General features: G+C 44.4%; 1 protein-coding gene across 1 annotated transcript; it reads left to right on the top strand.

The window, feature by feature from the left end:
* Positions 1-966: 966 nt before the first annotated feature.
* On the top strand, positions 967-21,638 carry PPIL1 (peptidylprolyl isomerase like 1). Its single transcript, XM_019667429.1, has 4 exons — positions 967-1,266; positions 4,363-4,517; positions 19,731-19,799; positions 20,450-21,638. Exons 1-4 carry the CDS (start codon positions 1,211-1,213, stop codon positions 20,668-20,670), a joined length of 501 nt encoding a protein of 166 aa, XP_019522974.1. The 5' UTR covers positions 967-1,210; the 3' UTR covers positions 20,671-21,638.
* The last annotated feature ends 73 nt before the right edge of the window (positions 21,639-21,711 follow it).

Genomic DNA, 21,711 nt, shown 5'->3' with positions numbered 1-21,711 from the left:
CTTACATAGTGAGGAGGCGGTGGCTGTTTATTCTTCAGTGATTGGTTATAAAATTAGAGTTTTCCTTGTGATAGAGGATGGGTTAAAAGTGGTTACCATTCAACAATTTTGGGGAACAATTTAAGTTTTGTTTATGATTTTCAGAGGCATTCATGAGAAGTGGCCCAAGTTAAGTTTTGCTTGTTTTACAAGAATAAGCTAAATTAAGTTTTGCTTGTATTACTAAACTGGTTTGTCTGCTCAGGGAATTTTCAAGTCTGGTCTCCACTTGTGTTTGATTTTGGCAATGTGAAAGTACACAATAGTGCTTAGCCTGGCACAAAGTAAGCATTCATTTAGCCATCATTATTAAGTGGTGTGTAAAGCATTTACTATATAAACTTATTTACCCCTATTTCTTTCTTGTCCTCTATCCAAACTTCCTCACAGTGCCTCTACTTTGCTTCTCCTCCTCTGACCCTGAGCAAACTCTTCTAACAACCTTGGGGCACCATCTATCCCAGCCAGTCACTCTAGTCCTGATCTCTTTGATCTCTCCCTTTTCCTATCTCTCATTTTGTTCTGGGCTCTTCCCTCTCTTCCTATACTCTCTGCCTTTGGAGTCTGGAGGCTCGGATTTGCTGTATGTCTATAGGCAATCTAACTACTAAATCTGTTTTAACATCTGAAAAATTAGGATAATAATATCTACAGGATTGCTTTGTGGAGTAGATTTGATAATAAAGTGTAAGTGCCAAGTAAACTGTACAGCGCTTTAGCAAAGCTAGTTACTGGTATCTTCTCATCTCTATTCCCTTTCATTCTCTTCCTCTCCTTCCGAGCCCTGCCCTACGGTGGGACTAAGAAATTCTTGGAATGGAGTTAAGACCTAACTCCTATCGGAGTGCAGATTTGCTGATTGTTCCCGCCTTCCACGCCGAAACGAGCCAATCAGAGAGTCTGTAGAGTGGCGCGCTTTCTTCACTTGGAGACTACTTCTGATGGAGCTTGCGTTTTCCTCCGTTCTTGCGGCGCCGGCCTGTTTTCGCCTAGCACCCCAGCTTCCCCGGCCTTAGAGGTGGGCTCTTTCCTCTTTTGTCTCAACTCCCCAAATCCCGGCATCGCCAGGGTTGAACGGCGGGGACCGGAAGTGTGCGCTGCAGCGGCGGGTCCCCAGCGAATCGACGCCGGAAGTAGCAGTTGGCTAGAAAAGGATTCCGCGGGCTTCGCTATGGCGGCGATTCCCCCCGATTCCTGGCAGCCGCCCAACGTATACTTGGAGACCAGGTGAGGGGGGTCGGGCCTCTGGGGCTGGGCTGGCGGAGGCGACGCGGAGCCCGGGCTTCGCCTTGGGGCTAGGTTCCCGGCGTGCTCCCTCGCTGGGCCGGCCTCCTCGTGGAGAGGCGTGGAGCGGCGGCAGTGAGCGCTGAATGGGGACCGTCACCCCTGGCGTCCGAGCTTCGCACCGGCTCGCGCTGAGACCTCAAGCGACAGCTGTCTGATTGCCTTCCTCCTAGCCCTCCGTTCATTCATCCATTCATTCAACAGTCGTGTATTGAGTCCACAGGCGGGGACGTGGAATCTGGCATCTGACGATACAGAGGTGGATAAAACACACACAGCCTTGCAGTGTAGTGAAGGAGACAGATATGTAAATATTAACGTGATAAGTAGTACAGTTGTAACTTTGTAAGTACTACAGTTGTAACTTTGTAAGTACTACAGTTGTATAAACAAATTGTTAGGAGAACACAGGAAGAAGAACATTTCCCCCACAATCAAGGAGTGGTATAATTGAGTACCAACCAGCTAGGTGCTGTGCCCCTAGCTTCACATGTGTAGCATCACATTTAGTTTACTCCTCCTAGCAACTCAAACCACGTAGGTGTTATTCCACCTTCTCTCCAATTTTAGCAGGGAAATGCCAACATTTACAGATGAAATGGCTTGACCAAAGCCACACAGCTAGCAAGGAGGGGAACCTCATTTGGAACCTGATATGTCTGCCTCACATGCTTGGTTCTTTAGCCCCATTCATTCCATTGCCTCTTTTGGAGAAAGTTCAAAGAGGTCTTTCCAAAGTAGGACAAATAAACTTAAGTAACTTTTTACTACTACAGCACTATACAATTAAAACTTTGTAGTCTGACATTCAAGATGATTTACTTCATCTGGCCTTTGCCCACCTCTCTGGCTACCTCTTCTGCCATTTCCCCATCAGTAGCCAGGGTCCAGCCACCATCTCTGTCTTCTTTCTGTTCTTGCCTATACTGCTTTCCACCAGAGCACAGTTCTCTCAGATGTTACTTTTGCTCCCAAGCCATCTTCCCCACCTTATACATCAAATTTCTACTTTCTTGGGCCCCAATTTGAAAGTAATTTCTGAACTCACCTGTTAACGTTTTTCTGAAAGTACAAAATAAAATTTAAATCCATGCAGTGTAAAAGTGTATAGAACAAGCAGTGAAAGTCACCCCTCCCTGTAAAAATACTTTTAATTGTTTTTTGGCCGGTCTTGCAGGTCTTTTTCTATGTACATATAAATATCTTTCTTTTATGCTCTATTTTTTTTTAACATAGGGTCAGATGATCATGCTGTATTTGGTTTTTTCTGTAATTTGCCTTTCTCACACTAGTACATGTAGCGTTCTGTAGTATGGATATTTCATATTTTAGTCATTCCCTCTTTTAAGGACATCTAAATTGTTCTTGTTTTTTAGTATGACAAATACTGGAATGAACACCCTTTTACATATTGTATCTTTCAGTACTTTAGAAAGTCTTCCTGCAGAATAGACACTTAGAAGTTGAAATTGCTATCAAAAAGTATGCACATTTCAAAGTATAGGTGCTTCCTGATTGCCAGTCCCAAAAGTTATTACCTGTATTTTTAAAATATCCACCAGAATGTAAGCTCCATGAAGGGAAAAGCATCTAGAACTGTGTCTTGCACAGAGTAATTGTTAATCTGTGTTGAATATTAGTGATGTGAAGGATGAATTGCCAGTAGAAAGCTATGTTCTGGCACAAACTACATATACAGCCGGTCCTTGAAAAACGTTCAACATTCTTCTGTTATAACGCTGATGAGGAAAAAAAATCTGTTCCCTGCCTGGGCCCCTGACTGTGGAGTTTGCATGTTTTCCCCATGTCTGTGTGGGTTAACTCCAGGTACTCCAGTTTCCTCCCACATCTCAAAGATACACACTATAGGTGAATTAGGGTGTCTGAATTGTCCCAGAGTGAGTGTGGGTGTGGTGTGAGTGCAGGGATGGAAGGACGGCCTGCCCCAAGGTTGGTTCCCGCCTTGTGCCCTGAGCTGCCAGGATGGGCTGCAGCCACCCAAGACTCTGAATTGGAATAAACAGGTTAGAAAATAATTATCTTACTTGTTTTATTAATCTTTTTTAAATGTATGCATAGCTCACATTTTTGTTCAGTGTAAAATATTAGAAGTGTTTTTGGTCTTTATTTAGAAGTTTGGTGATGTTTTTATGACCAGAAGTATGCCTCAGGAACTTAACTCTTATTTGTATCCGTTAGCCTAGGGTAAATTGGTTTCATTATACATTGTTTCACTAGAAGTCACAGTTTCCAAGAACCTGTCTACAACAGTAATTTAGAAAGTATAGAGTGCTTACACTGCTTTGCATTGGCTATTCACATTCTTGGAGTTTAAAGGCTAGGTGAGTGATGGAGTGGAGGGGAAGGCACCTGTCCTATGTCTTTTATGTCTTCTTTTTCCTTAGCAATACTTGGGAAAAGCAAGTGCTCATCACATTGGGTAGGTATAAGGTTTGAAGTAATTAGGTCTTGCCTTTGTTGCACCCCTTCCTAAATACGTAGAAACTGTACCTTTTTTTCCCATTAAAAATTTTTATGAATAGGTAATATATTTACAAACATATGAAAGTTTAAAAAATATTTATTGAAGACCTTCCTGTCTCCCATTTATCCCATTTCTATCCCCACCCAGAACCTCATGCATATATAAAGAAATATGAGTTCCTGGTATTTTAATATCCTCCTTTTTAAAAAATTTACAAAGTGTAAGATTTTTTTCTATTAATTTAGGGGTTGGTTATATTAGTTTCCTGTGATTGGTGATTTTTTTTTTATATGTAAGGTGTTAAAATTTTTAGTTGTCCATGGTTATTTTGCTTAAAAGAAGTACCAGAAGCCCCTGCATGGTTTACTCTAAGGAAATAACTGTGTTCCTGCTACTTGCATTGTGTTTTCCTTTGCTGAGCATGAAATCTGATGTTTATCACAATTTCGTGACTTCCAAGCTTGGAAATGAAGAGTCCTGGAGCTGTCCCATAATATTCCTGTCTGCTGTGACCTTGTTCTTGACTCGTGCTCTACCGCCCTCTTCCCCTGCAGCATGGGCATCATTGTGCTGGAGCTGTACTGGAAGCATGCACCAAAGACCTGTAAGAACTTTGCTGAGTTGGCTCGTCGAGGCTACTACAATGGCACCAAATTCCACAGAATCATCAAAGACTTCATGATCCAGGGAGGTGACCCAACAGGGACAGGTACACTGGGGCCAGCATTAGTTTCTGAAATCTCGTTCCGTCATAACGGGGGATAAGGCAACCAAGGCTCTTCCACATACCAGGGGCTGGGTTAGTAGTTCTGGTGACTAGTCCTCCCCTTCTTAGCACACACCCTCCCCCAAATGCACACACGTGGAACTGACAGGAAACTAATCTTGACTCCTGGGCTTTATAGAGTTTCTCATAATTTACACTAAGAGCAAATGATATTTGCCTGAATTACAGTAATGTAGAGAGTAGTCTGATAATCTGAAAAGTAAAGAAAGATATTTGCAGTATTTTGAGAAAAGTAGACTATTGGGTTCTTTGATTAATTCCTTTGACAAATACTGAGCACCTACTTTGTGTCAGGTACTTGTTTTTTTTTTTTTATATTGGGGAATTGGGGGAAGGGAACAGTGTTGGGGAATTGGGGAGGGGGACCAGCCAAGTTGTTGTTCTTCAACCTTAGTTGTAGAGGGCACCGGTCACCATCTGGCTGCCCGTCGACAGCTCGTGGCCTCTAAGCTCAAGGTGCTGTGTTACAATCTTAGTTGCAGGTGGGTGTAGCCACCATCCCATGTGGAAGTCGAACCAGCAGCCTTGTTGTTAAGAGCACACACTCTATCCACTGAGCCATCCAGGCGGCAGCTCAGTTCAAGGTGCCAAGTTCAGTCTTAGTTGTGGCCGGACATAGCCCACCATCAAACAGGCAGTCTTGTTAGGAGCACATGCTCTCATCAGCTGAGCCATCCTGCCACCTCCTGGCATCTCAGCGGCAGCTCAGCTCAGGCCGGCTTAGCATCACTGGCCCATGTGTGAATCGAACCGTCGGCCCTGTTGCTCACGCTCTTAAGCTAACTTTTAACCAACTGAGCCACTCAGCCGGCCCTCAGATACTTGTTTAAGCCCTAGGGATATAGACATGAACAAATTAAAAAACTCCCTGCTCTCAATCAAGCAGGAAAAGGATGTGGGGATGCATGCATATTTAATAGAAAGGAAAGTCCTCTCTGAGTAGATGTTATTGGAGCAGAGATCTGAATGAGTGAGGGAATGAGCCTTGTGACTAGATGAAAGAGGAAGGAGGCTAAAAGGGAGGAGCCCATGTAGGGCCTGGTAGGGCGTGGTAGAGACTTTGGCTTTTATTCTGAATAAGACGGGACCTTTAGAGTTTTGAGCAAAAGTGTGACATGATCTGACCTGTGCTTTAAAAAGGTGACTCTGGCTGCTGTTTGGAGAATAGATACAGGGGCCGGGCAAGAGTGGGAGCTGGTTACCAGTTAGAAGGCTGCTGTAGTCGTCCAGTCTAAAAATATGTGCTTAGAGTAGGCTGATAGTAGAGAAGCTAGTGGAAGTGACAGGATTGAAGTTATGTTTTGGTAGAAATAGAGCCAGTGGGATTTGCTGAGATTGGATTGGGGGTGGGTGGGTGTGTGAGAGAGATGGTGAAAGATGACTTCAAAGCTTTTGACTTGAATTTAGTGAAGTGGGAAGGGCTAACAGAGAAGCATGTTTGGAGGGGAAAACAGAATTTGATTTTGGTTTGAGACATATTATGTTTTAAATACTTGTCAGATCTTCAAGTAGAGGTATTGAATAAGTAATGGGGTATGATTGTGGAGTTCAAGGAAAGGTCTGAGATGGAGGTATGAATTTGGGAGTTATTGTCATTTAGATGGGATTTATTAGTGAAATTTCTTAGTGAAATGCTAATAACATTTATTAGTTTCAAGGGCCATTACTTCTCAGTCTGCATTTTCTTTCTGCTAATTACTGTTCTGCTCTTTTGCCTTAAATAAGCTTGGTCTTTCTGTGGCAGAGTTTTCTTGCTCTTGTTCTCAATTATCCTTTATCCTTTATGACAGAGGCATTCAATTTTTTTTTTCTTTTCTTTTTCTTTTTCTTTTTTTTAGCTGAGCCATCCTGCCACCTGTTGGCAGCTCAGCGATAGCTCAGCTTGGGCTGGGAATCAAACCGGCGACTGTTCAATTTTTTTTTCAATGTATATGGACACGTTTCAAAGTATAGAATATATACAAAAGTAGAAAAAAGAACAAAAATCACTCATAAGTATACCTCCTAAAGATTCCTAATGCCATTAACTATTCCCCCAATATTCTACCTCTCAGAAATGATCATTGTTAACTTTTGGCTATTATTGTAGACATCTTTCTTTCAGATATGTAGTTAAAAGGATGAAAGGATGAAAAACTAAATGGACATAATTTAAATAGGCAGTGTTGTATGTGCTATTTGTTTTTAAAATAAAAGTATTGTATTTAATTTTGTATATATCGGGGGTGCCAAAAAAGTAAATACAAGTGGACACTTTCGTCAACGTTGCTCAAGCAGTCATTTGCCATAATCAGAAGTGTCTGAACACTGACGGTAACCACTTTGAGCACCTCTTGTAATTGCAGAAGTCAAACGTGACTTGCATTCGTCTTTTGTTATCGGTGTATATTGAGTATTACAATTTTAATACAGTTTTCCCTTCTTAAAACATGTATACATTTTTTTGCACCCTCTGTATTTAACAGAAAAATTAACTTCCTGCTATGAGAGATGAGGCAATTAGTACTTAAATTTCTATTCATTCCTATTGTTTAGGAAAAATACAATTTTGCCCACCTCCTGTGTTGGAAAAAACCCCAGTTCTTCCATCCTGTGTTTCCCTTTTACTTTTACATACTCACACAGAACACTTCACTTCTGACACTTGTGATCGCCAAGTGTATAGAGGTTTTTCCCTACAAAAAGCAATTCTGTGTGATTATTTACTCAGAGATAGTATCATATCCCACAGGTTAAGGGCTCATTCCAACAAGACTGCCCCTTGTGTGTGCTCCCCTTTCTCTCTTTCTCTCTCTCTCTCATTCTCTCATTCTCTCTCATTCTCTCCAGACAAGTCACAAGCCCAGGTACAAATAAATACCTGATCAACTGGCTATAGATCAGACCTCCCAGCGATTCCCTCCTTGGGTTCATTTACTTTGCCAGAGCGGCTCACAGTGCTCATGAAAACACTTAACATTTACTGGTTTGTTAAAGGATATGGTAGAGGCTACAGATGACCAGCCAGAGGACAGATGTGTAGGGCGAGGTCTGGGAGGGTTCTGAGTGCCGGAGCTTCTGTCCCCGTGGAGTTGGGGGTGCATCACCCTCCCAGTGTGGATGTGTTTGCCCACCTGGAAGCTGGCCGAACCCTGTACTGTTGGGATTTTATGGTGGCTTCCACATGTAGGTGTGGTCAGTTATTAACTCCATTTCCATGCCCCTCCCCTCTCTGGAGAAGTGGCGGTGGTGGTTGCTGGGGGTACTGAACATTCACAGCTTTTAATGGCTTGGTCTTTGAAGACCAGCCCCCATCCAGGAGCCACCCAGAGTCACCTCATTAGAGCAAAAGCTGCTCCTAGTGCTCTAATCACTTAGAATTTCCAGGGGTTTTAGGAGCCCTGTTTCAGTGTGGAGTCAAAGACCAAATATTAGAATAAGAGATGCTCCTAAGTGTTCCTATCACTTAGGAAATTACAAGGGTTCGGGAGCTCTGTGCCAAGAATTGGGGACAGAGATCAATATATATATTTTTCAATTATCCCAACCTCATTCCCAATTTTTGTTGCTGGTTTTGTTTTTCCTTGTCAGAGTTTACATTTTCCACTCCACACCCACGACTTCTTCAGAAACAGTATGGGTTCTAAGTTTCCGACGGACTCAGCGCTCACCACTAGGCGTTTCTATTCACAAGCGCTAGCGGGCACTTTCCTGTTGAGTGCTTTTTTTATTGCAAGGGCTGGAGGGTGTTATATTTTTTAACCCAATCACGTTTGAGAATCTCTGTCTGTTGCCCTCAGACTTGTAAAAGACCATGACTGGGTATACTATTCTTGGGCCACACTCATTCCCTCAGATCTTTTTAGACAATTCTATTCCATCACCTGCTGGCTTTGAACATGGCTTTGGAGAATACTGAGGTCAGATTTATTTCTTCCTTTAATTCAGGGGAAATTTTTTGATTTGTATTTCTGACTATTTTCTCTGTTATGCTTATTGGATTTTCTATTTCAGGAAACTAGTTATTCTCCATCTCATCACCGTTGCTTTCCATTTCTTTTGAGTGTATGAGATGATGTTTTTTCTATTTTTTTCTCTGCAACCAATGAAATATCTCAGACCTTTATTCTGTGCCTTATTCAATTTTCAGTCATGTCTATTCTGTTCCTTACTGCTCTAATTTATTTATTAGTGCTGTATTGGTGTCATGTGGCTCTAAATCTGTTTCCTTAGCTCTGCAGTCTTTTCGCTTGATTCTGTTGATGTATAATCTTGGTTTTGAGCTCTTGGTTTATTGGATTCTTGTTTTTATTGAACCATCTGTAGCTTGAGACAGCCATGGAGAAGCCTTTGCTTGGATTAGGTTTTCTCCCAAAGTTCCTGAGGTGGCCCCGGAATCCAGTGCCCCCCACCCCTACTCCCAAAGTGGCCAATGCTGGATGGCCGCCCTGCCACTCCTGAGCACCTGTGGGGTGTGCAGACCTCTCCTTAACTTTTTCAGGGCTACTCACCCTCTCCCTCTGTGGGCTTCTCAAATTTGGAGAGTATTTGTAAGAATTCTCTGGGTGACACCACTCCTTTCCTGATTATAACTTAGGGAGACGGGCAGACGAATCTTCTATTTCTTTCCTTGGCTGACTCCTCAGAATTTTTGGAGGAAGTCTGTTTCCTTTTTCTTATTTGGCTGATGCTTGTGAAGTTTTGGCTTTTTTTTTTTTTTTTTNCAATAACTATTTGTTGAATGTTGCTGTTATAAACTATAAGAAAACCAAAAGCTTCCTCAAAGCAGCAGCAAACCTTGCTGGGATTTCTTAGGGGAATTGGGAACATGGTCCGGTGATTAGCGGGGATCATCACTGATAGAGGCTGGGGACCAAGTGACGACTAGGGAGATAAGGTAATCGGGGTAGTGCAGCTGATGGCCTTTGCGCAAGGTGAGAGAGCTGCCCTGAGGGAAATGTCTGGGTTGGGTGGTGGAGTCCAGAGGCCAGAATGCGGTCTGGCTTCTTTTCATCGCTAGGATGGTGAAGTAGGTCCTGGCTGGAGCTGTGGGATTCTTCATACTCTCCTCTCTTCCTTTTTTTCCACCAGGGGCCGGAATTCTTGCAATGGCCAATGCAGGGCCAGACACCAATGGCAGCCAGTTCTTTGTGACCCTGGCTCCCACCCAGTGGCTTGACGGCAAACACACCATTTTTGGCCGTGTGTGCCAGGGCATAGGAATGGTGAATCGAGTAGGAATGGTGGAAACGAACTCCCAGGACCGCCCTGTGGACGATGTGAAGATCATTAAGGCATACCCTTCTGGGTAGTCTTGCGGCTCTCGGGCACACCCAGGTCATCCGAGATGACCCCAGCGAGCCAGCTTCCAGATGGTCTAGAAAGACACATAGCTCTGAACTTCATTTTGGTTTTGCAAATTGTGGTGCTGGGGCCTTGGGTGAATTAGAGATGGAAGTGTGTTTTCACAGGATGCTTCTTTTCTCTTCTCCCGGAGCCAAGGTTGACGGCATTGGCAGGAATGCCCATACGAGATCATACACAGGTTGCCGCTCACTGCAGACGACGCATACTGCTCCTTGTGTGTGTATCTGCTTAATAGATGCGAAACAAAATGAAGCCAGCCCCGTCATTTTGCAGTGCCCCACCACACTTCTTCCTGCAGAGACTTATATTCCAGTCCATACTGCATACTTTGGTGGCTGACAGCCACAGAATTCAGAACCCAGTGGTGTCTATCAGCCTTCTGACCTCTGTACACCCCATTTCAGCCTCCTACAGTTCTTCCCGGGAACGTACGCATCTCTCTCTTTCTTTTCCCTCTCAAAGCCAGAACATCAACACTGCTGTTTCTGACACTTACACATCCCACGCAAAGCCACATTGGAGTTTTGCCAAATGAAAACTGCATCCAACAATAAAGTTTCTAAGAAGGTGTCAAGTGGGGAATGATAATGTGTAATAATTGAGAAATGAATTTACTAAAAGGAAGCAGAAGCACTGACCATTTTTTCCCCAGAAAGGAGTAGAAATCTATACTGAGCATAAGGCCAGACTATGAATTCTCCTTAAAAAGCAGTGTTCACACACATAAAGGAGAAGCACAGCTTAAGTTTTTCTTTTTTTAAAACTTAAGACTTTAGAGAAACTAAGATTTTATATGGTTTGTTTTTTTTTAATCTTTTTTATTTTTTTAGGAGGGGTGGTGAGAGAAAGGAAATTGATACCTATGTAATACATAGAAACTTCCAAAATAAAATGCCATTGGTGGTTAAAATCACTGCTGTGGTCTAATTTTAAATATTATATACAGTTCTAACAGCCATTTTAACCTCTGAACCATCTCAAGGGCTCATTTTCAAGATTTCACATTATTTTAGGTTTGTGGGTCTCCAGTGGACTTCTCCCTTTCAAGAGCAGGTCTGACTCTAAAAAGTCAGTACCAAAAAGGAAGTTAAGTGATACCGATTAGCGTTTCTGTAGATTGATCAGGTGAGTGTGCTGAGAGACCTGAACCATCCCTCACACTTGGAAGAGATACACATGCCTGCTGTGATGGGCTTGGAGGCAATAACTGTGGTGGTGTTTGCTTCCTTAAACTGGTAGCTCCTTGATCAAAGAGGATTGTAGCTTAAATTTTCCTCCTAATTGCTCTATAAATTTTGGAAATGGTGATTTACTTCATGGAATGGCCAAACAAGGTTCTATTCCCCAAGCATTCACCCATGTGCAACCATTCTCCATCCTCTCTTAACAAAAGGCAAAACTGAACAGCATGTAAATGACTTTATAACTGCCCAGAGCTGGTTTTGGGGTACAAAGTACTGTTCTGGGAAATTAGAAACATTTCTTTCAGCCTGAACTGGATGGACATTATTGGATCCACCTCTAGAAGCAAGGAATAAGACACTCATCTGTTGTCAGAAAGTGGGCCCTTCTTGGCGCAAAGTCCAGGTCCTTGGCAACTCGAGCAAAGAATTGAACAAGATGCCGGAGTAAAGTACTGAAAAAGTAGTTTATTCGAAGGGACTATATTTCAAAGAAGTAGAAGTAGGCCCGAGCAGTAGAGAATGGCTCAAGGGCCCATTATTAGAAGAGAAAGTACATTCCAAAGAGTTTGGAGCAGGCCACGTGCAAAGGCGCGGCTCAAAAAAGGTCGAAGAAAAGGAAGAAGCGGTCAAAAGAGCAGGGCGTCCAAAAAGGGAAAAAAGGGTGGACTTCCTAGGACTTGGGGTTTTTATCCCTTCTCTAGAATGGGCTGTTNCATCTTAGCTGTAGAGGGCAGTGTCACTGGCCCTCATATGTGGGATCCGAACCGGGGCCCTCTGGTGTCCCAAGCCAGTTCTTAACCGTCGCGCCACTCGGCCGGCCCTCCATGGTCTTTCTGATGCATCTCTGCGAAACGTTGTCTCAGTTCAAATGCCCTTTGACTTCCTGCCTCATTTTAAACCATTTTTCTTCTTTTAAATCCCCCTTATTGTAGTAATTTTATGCTGGCTCTTTACTTAGCCCTCTGAATGTCTTTTATCTGTCTCTACTAACTTCTCTTCCTCACCTCCCTGTAAGACATGGCACTCTTTCCGGCTCTTCCTGCTCTGTACCTAGCTGCCGTGATTGCAGTGGTTAATTACATGCTGATTATGCTGTGCGTCACCCACACTCTGATTTCATCTCTCCAAGAGGCAGCCCCAGGAACACCTGAAATTGAATGTGTTGAACAGCAAGCTCATTGTTAATTTTATTCATTTGATGAATATTTGCTAAGAGTCTGCTGAGTATCTTGTGCTATTCTAACGCCTGTGAGGAGTACTTAAGCATGAGAAGCCAAGGCATTTTTCTTTTCCTTGCAGAGCTCCTTGTCTTGCCAGGAAGACAAGACAGTATAAGAAATACTTAGAAAGTAATAATGTAGTAAATATGCAAATGTAGGGTGGTATGCTGTGGATTATTATATAACATAGGCTGGAATAATTAATAATAAGAGAAATAGTACAGTGGAGTGGGATTAGAGTGGGAAGGAGGCATATTTTGAGGTAGGCCTTGGAGAAATGTAGAATTTTTACTCTTGAGAGGACAGGGAAGGACATTTTGGATTTAGGAAGACGAATGAGTACAGAACAGAGACACCCATGTCAGAGGCATGTAGGGTGTGAAGGACAGCCGGCCACCCATCTCTAGGACTGGCTGTGCGACATGACCCAGACACCTGTTCACACCTAGGACAAGTGCATAAGATGTGATTCCTGAGGCCCCTGAACTGCATGTTTTAGGGACAGTAAAGGAGCAGTTTGGAGCAGAGTGTACAGAGTGGTAGGAGATCTGGGGGGGGGGCGGTAAGCTAGGGGGCCAGTTCATGGAGACTACCAGACAGGAGTTCAGATTTGATGTAGCGTCATTTAAGGACTGTTTGAGACTTGAGTCTGGGATAAGAAAAATAATGTGAGGAAATGTAATCCAGCCCTGGGATATGGCAAGGTAGTATAGTGTGGGGGTGAACAGCAGGATTTGTGGAGCCTGGTAGGTTTGGGGTTGAGTCTTGGCTTCACACGCATACTTATTAAATGTAGACAAGTTATGTAACCTTGCTGGGCCTTCTTATCTATAAATAGGGAGTGTGGTTATGTTGCTGGAGTCAACTAATGCCAGATTTTTGGGTCCCAATGTCATAGAAATGGGCACCGTAGTCAATACGAAGTTCAGCAAACAGAGCTTTATTGAGAGATAGCTAGTGCACCAGGGAACCAGCAGGAAGGAAGGAGCTGGCTGGCTCCCTGATAGGATCGTGTGAGGGGCTTTTACGGGCTCTTCGGGGAGCAAGGGAGGCTAGGGGGTCATTACTGCTATGGTCAGCAAACAGTGTTTCCATCTCGTGGTCAGCAGGTGTCTTGTCTCCTCAATCTTGTCTCATGACAGGGTCTTCTTGCAGTTCTGTAAAAACTGATTTTACACAGGAGTTTTATAATCTCTGGTTTTTCTTACAAACAATGATTAGCTTCTTGAGAACAGAGCATGCTGGTATTCTACAAGGTCTGCTGACTGCATTATATTTTCTTCCCTTCTTAGTTATGTACTTTCAGGATGTGAGCAGTAGGTAGTTAATCAGTGTCTCGGGCTTTTCGCTTTGTATTCCTGACCTTATAGACAGGATGGAGCCTGGTTTTAAAATGGAGTCCCTCTTGTTATCCCTGTGCTGCTCAGTTACATGCGCCTCATGGGGTTGTGAGTAGTAAATGACTGATCTTCATAAAATGGTTAGCACAGGCTTGGCACAACAGCTCAAAAAAGGGTGGTTATTTATTATTTATGTTATTTATTAGTTTTTTTTAAGAAATGTCTGTTAGACTCCTGCCATAGTCAGGCATCCGTCTAGAGCTGGAAGAGATAGACAGTGAACAAATAAGTATGTAATATACTGTCAGGTCATGACAAATGATATGGAAGAAATAATGTATAAGGAGATCGAGCACAGATTCTCAGCCTCGGCACTATTGACATTTTGGGCTGGGTAATTCTTTGTTGTGAGGGGCTGTCCTGTGCATTGTAGGATGTTCTACCTTCTAGATGCCAGTAGAACCCCCTCAGTGTGACAACCAAAAATGTCTCCACATATTGTCTGAAGTCCGCAGTGGGCAAAGTCATCCCTGGCTGAGAACTACTGGGATAGAGAGTGAGGGTGGTGCTATTTTGGATAGTGTGATTAGGAAAGACCTCTCTGATGAGGTGGCATCTGAGCAGAGTTCTGAATAAAGTGACACAGTGACCCACGAGAACGTCAGGGGCAAGGATTTAGAGAGGGAACAGCAGTCAGAGGTCTTAGGACCGAGTACTGTGCTTGGCAAGAAACAGCACAGAGACCAGTGTGGCTGGAGCAGGGGAGTAAGGGGCAGAGTGGCAGGAGATAACTTTGAAGGATAGCAGAGTCCCAGGTCATGGAGAGTCTTGTAAATTGTGGCTGAAGACCAGATTTTGTCATAAGGCGATGAAATGTCACTGGAGGATTTTGAGCAGCGCACTGCCACAATGACACTTGTTTTAAAAGGATCTCCTTGGCTTCTAGGTGGAAAATAGACTGGTGAGGAAAGGAGAGGCAAAGCTGGAAGCAGGGAGACCAGTTGGAAGCTTTCTTTCCTTGTTGTCAAAGCTAGAACTTTAGTTTGGATTAGGATGATAGTGGTTCTGTGGGTTCTGGTCTTCTGGGAAGCAGGTGCCAAGACAGAGTTAAACATGCAAGAGATTTATTGGGGTAACACCTGTGAAATATAAAGGAGTGAAGGAGCAGGGGTTGGAAGGGGAAGTCTTCACACATCAGTGCAGGTTTAATGCCTGTGAAAGGAGAGGGGGAGAGAGGGAGCCAGCAGAGGAAAATGAGGAGCCACTTGTAAGGTGGGTTTCAGGAAGGGTGCTGTCAACTGTCGGATGCTGCTTATGGATCAAGCAAGGTGAGGCCTGAGGACTGCCATTGGATTTAATGGCATAGCGGTTACTGGTGACCTTGACCAGAGAGGTTTTAGTGGAGTGGTGAAGGTAAAAGTCTGAATAGAGAGCATTCAAGAGGCAGGAGAGGAAGCAGAGACAGCAAGTGTCGACAGCTTTTTTGAGGAATTTTTCTGTGAAGGGATGCAGAAAAATAGGGGGATACTAGGAGATGGAGTTTTTTGTTTGTTTTTTAAGATGGGAAATACTAATACCATGTTTTCATGCTGATAGAAATGATGCACTACAAAGCAAAATTGATACAGGAGAGGGGGGAACTGTAGTTGCAAAGTTCCTTCAAGGTGAATGGGATTGAGCAGGTATATGGTGGTGAGATAGTCATGTGAACAGTTTATTTATACAGGATTTTTTTTTTTAAGATTTTATTGGGGAATTGGGGGGGCAGGTAACAGCGTTGGGGAATTGGGGAAGGGGAACAGACAGACAAATTGCTGTTTTGTTCTTCAGTCTAGCTGTGGTGGACGTCGCTTCACTGGCCCATGTTGGAATGATCATTGCGCTCTTCCCGGACGAGGCAATCGGTCACCGGTCGTTGGTCGGCCGCTCACAGCAGCTCCTGGTAGCTCACACCAGCTACCAGCCACTCATGCTGGCTGCCAGCCACTCACGTAGCTCACGGCAGCCCACTGCAGCCCTGCTGCAGCCTATGCCGTTGCCGGCGACTCACAGCAGCCCAGCTCCAGGTTGAGCTGTTGTTAACATCTTAGCTGTAGAGGGCGCAGCGTCACTGGCCCTCAATGTTGTATCCGAACCGCAGCCCTGCTGCTCAGAGCTGGTGCTCCCAAGTGAGCTCTTAACCAGCTGAGCCACTCTGCCAGCACCATACAAGATATTATTATAATAACAGAGGACTGTTCATCCTGACCTACAGTTGCCTCTCCTGGACAATGCTGAGGTTCTCTCAGTTACAGGGAGCTCATCGTTGCTGATGCTCCTGTGTTTGCTCCGTGTTATAGACTGTGTGGTTTCCATTCATTATCTCATTTAACTCTCATAACAGTCCTATGAGACATAAGTACTATTAATACTATTCCTAGTTTGCATTCCAGGAAACTGAGGATTAGAGACGGTGTCTTGCTGAAAGTTACACAGCTAGCAAGTGGTGGAGTTGGCACTGATCCAAATATCTCTGACCCCGAAGGCAAGTGAGGAAGGACTCCCTCTGAAGGACTGCAGAGTTTCTTTTGGGAGCTGTAGCGTTGTTTCCTGGTTAGGTCTGGTATCTGGCATTTGCCCTGGTAATCCAACAGCAGCTCCACAGTCAGTTCCCCCGCCCTACTCTTGTTACTGACAAAGTGATTGTATCAATGTGGGGTGCTTTTGGCTGTAAGTAACAACCACAATGGCTTAAACAGAGAGCTTTTGTTTTTATTATATAACAAAATGTCTGGAGGTAAGCAGTTGCAGGCATTGGTTCAACCGTCCAGCGGAGTTGTCAGGGACCCACGCTTGCCATGTATTTCCACTCTACCATTTATAGTGTGTGTTGGCTTTTGATCTCAAACTTGTCTTGTGGTTGCAAGATGGCTGCTGCTGCTCCTGGCATCACACTCTGCTTCCAAAGAAGGAAGACAGGGAAAGAACTATGGATAAAGCACAGATGAATGTGTTTGTCCCTTTTTATCAGGAAAGCTGCCGCTTTCCCAGGAGCTCTATTCAGCAGGCTTCTGTTTCTATCACTAAGTCAGAACTGAGTCATCTGACCACCCCTAGTTGTAGAAGGAACTAGTCAGTACCTGCCCTCCTTGTCTCTGAGGTTGAGGCAGGCTGTGCAGAAGGGGTTGGAAATACTCAGGACAGCTAACCCGAAAGGTCTGGTAGAGGTTCCCTGGCCAGAGGCGAGGCTTTGATTGGTTTGATCAATTACCTCCTGGTGTCGAGTGCCCCAGCAGAGTTTTCATATGGGCCTCCTTGTGGGTCACTGGCCCATTCAAGCTTCGGGGCTGGATATTAATCTGTGGTGACTTCAGCTGTGACATGGGAGCAAGTGGTGTGGACAAGTTGCACCAACATGGTAACCTTTGTGTAAGAGACCACTCTGCAGGTCTTAGGTGCCCGCTCCTGTTTATCTGGAGAGGTTTCCAGTCAGTGAACAGGAGGAATAAGAGACATCAGAGGAGTCTTGGGGATAAGGAAAGACTTTTTTAAAAAACAAATAGAACACATAGATAAAGAAAATGATTTAGGAATTTCAACTGCAGAAACCTGTGCACCAGAAGACCCCATTAAAAAAGTTAAAAACAGGGGGCCGGCCGAGTGGCTCAGTTGGTTAAGAGCTCGCTCAAGAGTTTGAGCTCTGAGCAACAGCAGTTCAATTCCTGGCCCAAGCTGAGCTGCCACTGAGCTGCCCACAGATGGCAGGATGGCTCAGCTTAAAAAAAAAGAAAAATTAAAAATGTCGACTGGAAAAAGGTATTTGCAAAAGCATTAACTGACAAAGGATTAATGTCCAGAATACATTCATATATATTATATATCTATATTTATATGATATATGTGTTATATACATGCTATACATGGGGGTAGGAGGGTTGTTACTTTGTGAGGGGTGAAAAGGATAACTATTGCATTGTTCTGTACACCTGAAACTAATAATAATAAAAAAAAGAGGACAGAAAGTAAAAACTTCGTGAGTACAGAGTTTAAGAAACAGATCTGTGCCTGTCTCCCTTGTTATCTGTACTAGACCAGGCAGGCACACAGTAAGTTTTTGACTGCAAAGCTTCCAAGTTTTGCCTGCTTTGTAAGTGATTGTTGACATCTGTTCAGCCTGCTCTTGCACCAGAGAACTCTTTAATCACTCCTTGTCCCCCTACCAGCTCTCCCCTATTCCACATGCCCAAAGGACTGTTTTTATTGGAATTATTTGTCTTGCTGACATTTTGCTACAAGCCCTACTGAGTTGAATTAGGTTATGAAAAGATAACATAATGAGTAAACAGCGGCTATAGAGGCCCCAAGTAGTCACAGTTGGTTAAATTGCATACTGAGTAAAATGGGGCCTCCGTGCTCTTTTATCTCCTTCTGATGGCTTAGCACCCCAGGCTCACCTGTCCCACAATCCTCTTCTAGTTCGTGGTGCCATTTATGAGATAGGCTTCAGTGGTCCTGAGGTTTCATTCTGGCAGCCCTCCGCTTGCAGGGCCCATGCTCCAAGGCTTAGGCTGTGGGTGGGCAGCACTGCAGAGCTTCATTCTCAGCTTGCTCGCTGGAGGCCGGGGTGGAGGGCTTGACCTCAGTGTGCCACCAAGCCCTCCCTCTCCTCTCGCCTTCAGCCCTAGCACTTCCACTCACTGCCCCCTCCACCCAAACCTCAGACGGCAACGTTGACTCTAGTCAGAGGGAACATATTGGTTACATAACTGCTATTGGGAGGTACACTGGCTTGTTAGAATTTCCAGAATGAATTTTTACATAGTTTGGTAGTTCAGTAATTTTCCAGAAGCATAGGCAGCCAGGGCCTGGGAGGTTTCCCCGAGTCTGTTAGGACTCACCCCCATTGCTTTTTGCACAAGAACCGGGGGCTGTGACACGCTGTCTGTGGTGGAGCATCCTAAGAGGTAAAGCAAAGGATTTTTACCATGGAAACACCACAGCCCAGGCCTAGGGGCCCGTGGGGGTGGCCGTGGTGCTTTCACATGCTGCTGTCGCAGCAGGCTGTAAAAGGGGGTGAACTCCCTGCGTCTGGGCCGTTTTCTGGCTGTCAGACAAGCAGAGTAAGCTGACAAATCCAGTGGTCACTTTGTCCCAGTGGTTTGTCTTGGCTGGTCAACTTGGAGAAACCAAAGTAGTTCAACAAGGCATATGACTGACTAAATAATTGAACATATCAATTTGCTCTAGCAACAGAACATGGGTGCCCAGTGCAGCACCACGCTCTTGTGGACATAATATAGTAACATGGGGTGACATTGCTAGCAAAGCATTTCCAACTCTGTGTTTCTTCATATGCCCCTTCCGATACACTGCCTCTCCTCTCAGTGGATTCTGTAATACAGTTCCTTTCTGCCACATTGCCACTTACCACTGCCCCTGTTTCTCCTTAAGCTAGATATCTTTGACTTAAATGAGTTTTATTTTCCTCCATCTAGCAAATAGGTTTCAGTTCTCGTGCCGTCTCTGTGCCATTAAAAATGGCTGCCTGGAGTGTGGGTTACTGAGGATCCGGAGGCCAATCTCAGCTCAGCAGGGAGGAATGCTGACTTATTAGCCTTGTCTGATGGGCACAGGTTAGGGCTTGGGGCGCTCCTGTCTGAAATACTCATAAAAATGTTGAACATGAAGAAACCTCTTAACACACCAAACTCTGAGTGATGGTTATTGTAGATGGTTAGATTACGGGGGACTTTAGTGTTCTTTTGATAATGTTCTGTATTTTCTACATTTTTGACAGTGAACATATAGTACTTTAATAAGCAAGGAAAACACTCTTAGTGTTATTGTGAAAAGAAATGTCTTACCTGAATGAAACCAGTGATTTGCGTGTGCTGTGCCTGTTTCCGCTTCGGGGCTGCGTAGCTGCAGCGCACTTCAGGAGGTTCGGCGTGCGCTCCACTTTTTCCTCTCCTGTCTCTAAAAAATCCTTTGAATCAAGCCCATTGTTCTTGCCGTGAGGTGGCACGTGGGCCTGGCTGATTGGTTTCCCATCTTTTAACGTGACAGGTCGAGGTGGTGCATCTATCTATGGCAAGCAGTTTGAAGATGAACTTCATCCAGACTTGAAATTCACGGGTAAGTCATCTGACTGGCCTGGGTGTGAAAGGGGGGGTGGGGGTGGATTTTAACACATTGTAGACTGGTGACACAGATTTAAGTCTATACATTTAAATGCCCCGTCCTCAGTGTGTTAAAAGTTCATCCTTTTGGCTGTGATTCAAGGTGAATGCCAGACATCGTGGCATGGTGCCCTGAAGCTGCCCAGCCGCGGCGCCACCAGGAGCCCTGGAGGATTAGAGAAAGTGGTGCCCCTCTCAGAGTCCTGCATGGTTCAGAGTGCTGGTCTGGGTGTTCTAGACAATAACTATTTGTTGAATGTTGCTGTTATAAACTATAAGAAAACCAAAAGCTTCCTCAAAGCAGCAGCAAACCTTGCTGGGATTTCTTAGGGGAATTGGGAACATGGTCCGGTGATTAGCGGGGTTCATCACTGATAGAGGCTGGGGACCAAGTGACGACTAGGGAGATAAGGTAATCGGGGTAGTGCAGCTGATGGCCTTTGCGCAAGGTGAGAGAGCTGCCCTGAGGGAAATGTCTGGGTTGGGTGGTGGAGTCCAGAGGCCAGAATGCGGTCTGGCTTCTTTTCATCGCTAGGATGGTGAAGTAGGTCCTGGCTGGAGCTGTGGGATTCTTCATACTCTCCTCTCTTCCTTTTTTTCCACCAGGGGCCGGAATTCTTGCAATGGCCAATGCAGGGCCAGACACCAATGGCAGCCAGTTCTTTGTGACCCTGGCTCCCACCCAGTGGCTTGACGGCAAACACACCATTTTTGGCCGTGTGTGCCAGGGCATAGGAATGGTGAATCGAGTAGGAATGGTGGAAACGAACTCCCAGGACCGCCCTGTGGACGATGTGAAGATCATTAAGGCATACCCTTCTGGGTAGTCTTGCGGCTCTCGGGCACACCCAGGTCATCCGAGATGACCCCAGCGAGCCAGCTTCCAGATGGTCTAGAAAGACACATAGCTCTGAACTTCATTTTGGTTTTGCAAATTGTGGTGCTGGGGCCTTGGGTGAATTAGAGATGGAAGTGTGTTTTCACAGGATGCTTCTTTTCTCTTCTCCCGGAGCCAAGGTTGACGGCATTGGCAGGAATGCCCATACGAGATCGTACACAGGTTGCCGCTCACTGCAGACGACGCATACTGCTCCTTGTGTGTGTATCTGCTTAATAGATGCGAAACAAAATGAAGCCAGCCCCGTCATTTTGCAGTGCCCCACCACACTTCTTCCTGCAGAGACTTATATTCCAGTCCATACTGCATACTTTGGTGGCTGACAGCCACAGAATTCAGAACCCAGTGGTGTCTATCAGCCTTCTGACCTCTGTACACCCCATTTCAGCCTCCTACAGTTCTTCCCGGGAACGTACGCATCTCTCTCTTTCTTTTCCCTCTCAAAGCCAGAACATCAACACTGCTGTTTCTGACACTTACACATCCCACGCAAAGCCACATTGGAGTTTTGCCAAATGAAAACTGCATCCAACAATAAAGTTTCTAAGAAGGTGTCAAGTGGGGAATGATAATGTGTAATAATTGAGAAATGAATTTACTAAAAGGAAGCAGAAGCACTGACCATTTTTTCCCCAGAAAGGAGTAGAAATCTATACTGAGCATAAGGCCAGACTATGAATTCTCCTTAAAAAGCAGTGTTCACACACATAAAGGAGAAGCACAGCTTAAGTTTTTCTTTTTTTAAAACTTAAGACTTTAGAGAAACTAAGATTTTATATGGTTTGTTTTTTTTTAATCTTTTTTATTTTTTTAGGAGGGGTGGTGAGAGAAAGGAAATTGATACCTATGTAATACATAGAAACTTCCAAAATAAAATGCCATTGGTGGTTAAAATCACTGCTGTGGTCTAATTTTAAATATTATATACAGTTCTAACAGCCATTTTAACCTCTGAACCATCTCAAGGGCT

The sequence above is a fragment of the Hipposideros armiger genome, unplaced genomic scaffold (genome assembly GCF_001890085.2).
Source record: "Hipposideros armiger isolate ML-2016 unplaced genomic scaffold, ASM189008v1 scaffold_497, whole genome shotgun sequence".
Classification (NCBI taxonomy): domain Eukaryota; kingdom Metazoa; phylum Chordata; class Mammalia; order Chiroptera; family Hipposideridae; genus Hipposideros; species Hipposideros armiger.
Note: the sequence above shows the minus strand (reverse complement) of the source record. Positions and strands in the feature narration are given on the sequence as shown.

Bases quoted from the DNA above. Each gene is read 5' to 3' on its own strand.
- PPIL1 (XM_019667429.1), top strand. From the start codon at position 1,211: ATGGCGGCGATTCCCCCCGATTCCTGGCAGCCGCCCAACGTATACTTG. The intron at 1,267-4,362 runs GTGAGGGGGGTC...CTTCCCCTGCAG, and splicing joins AACGTATACTTGGAGACCAG to CATGGGCATCATTGTGCTGG. The intron at 4,518-19,730 runs GTACACTGGGGC...TTAACGTGACAG, and splicing joins AGGTGACCCAACAGGGACAG to GTCGAGGTGGTGCATCTATC.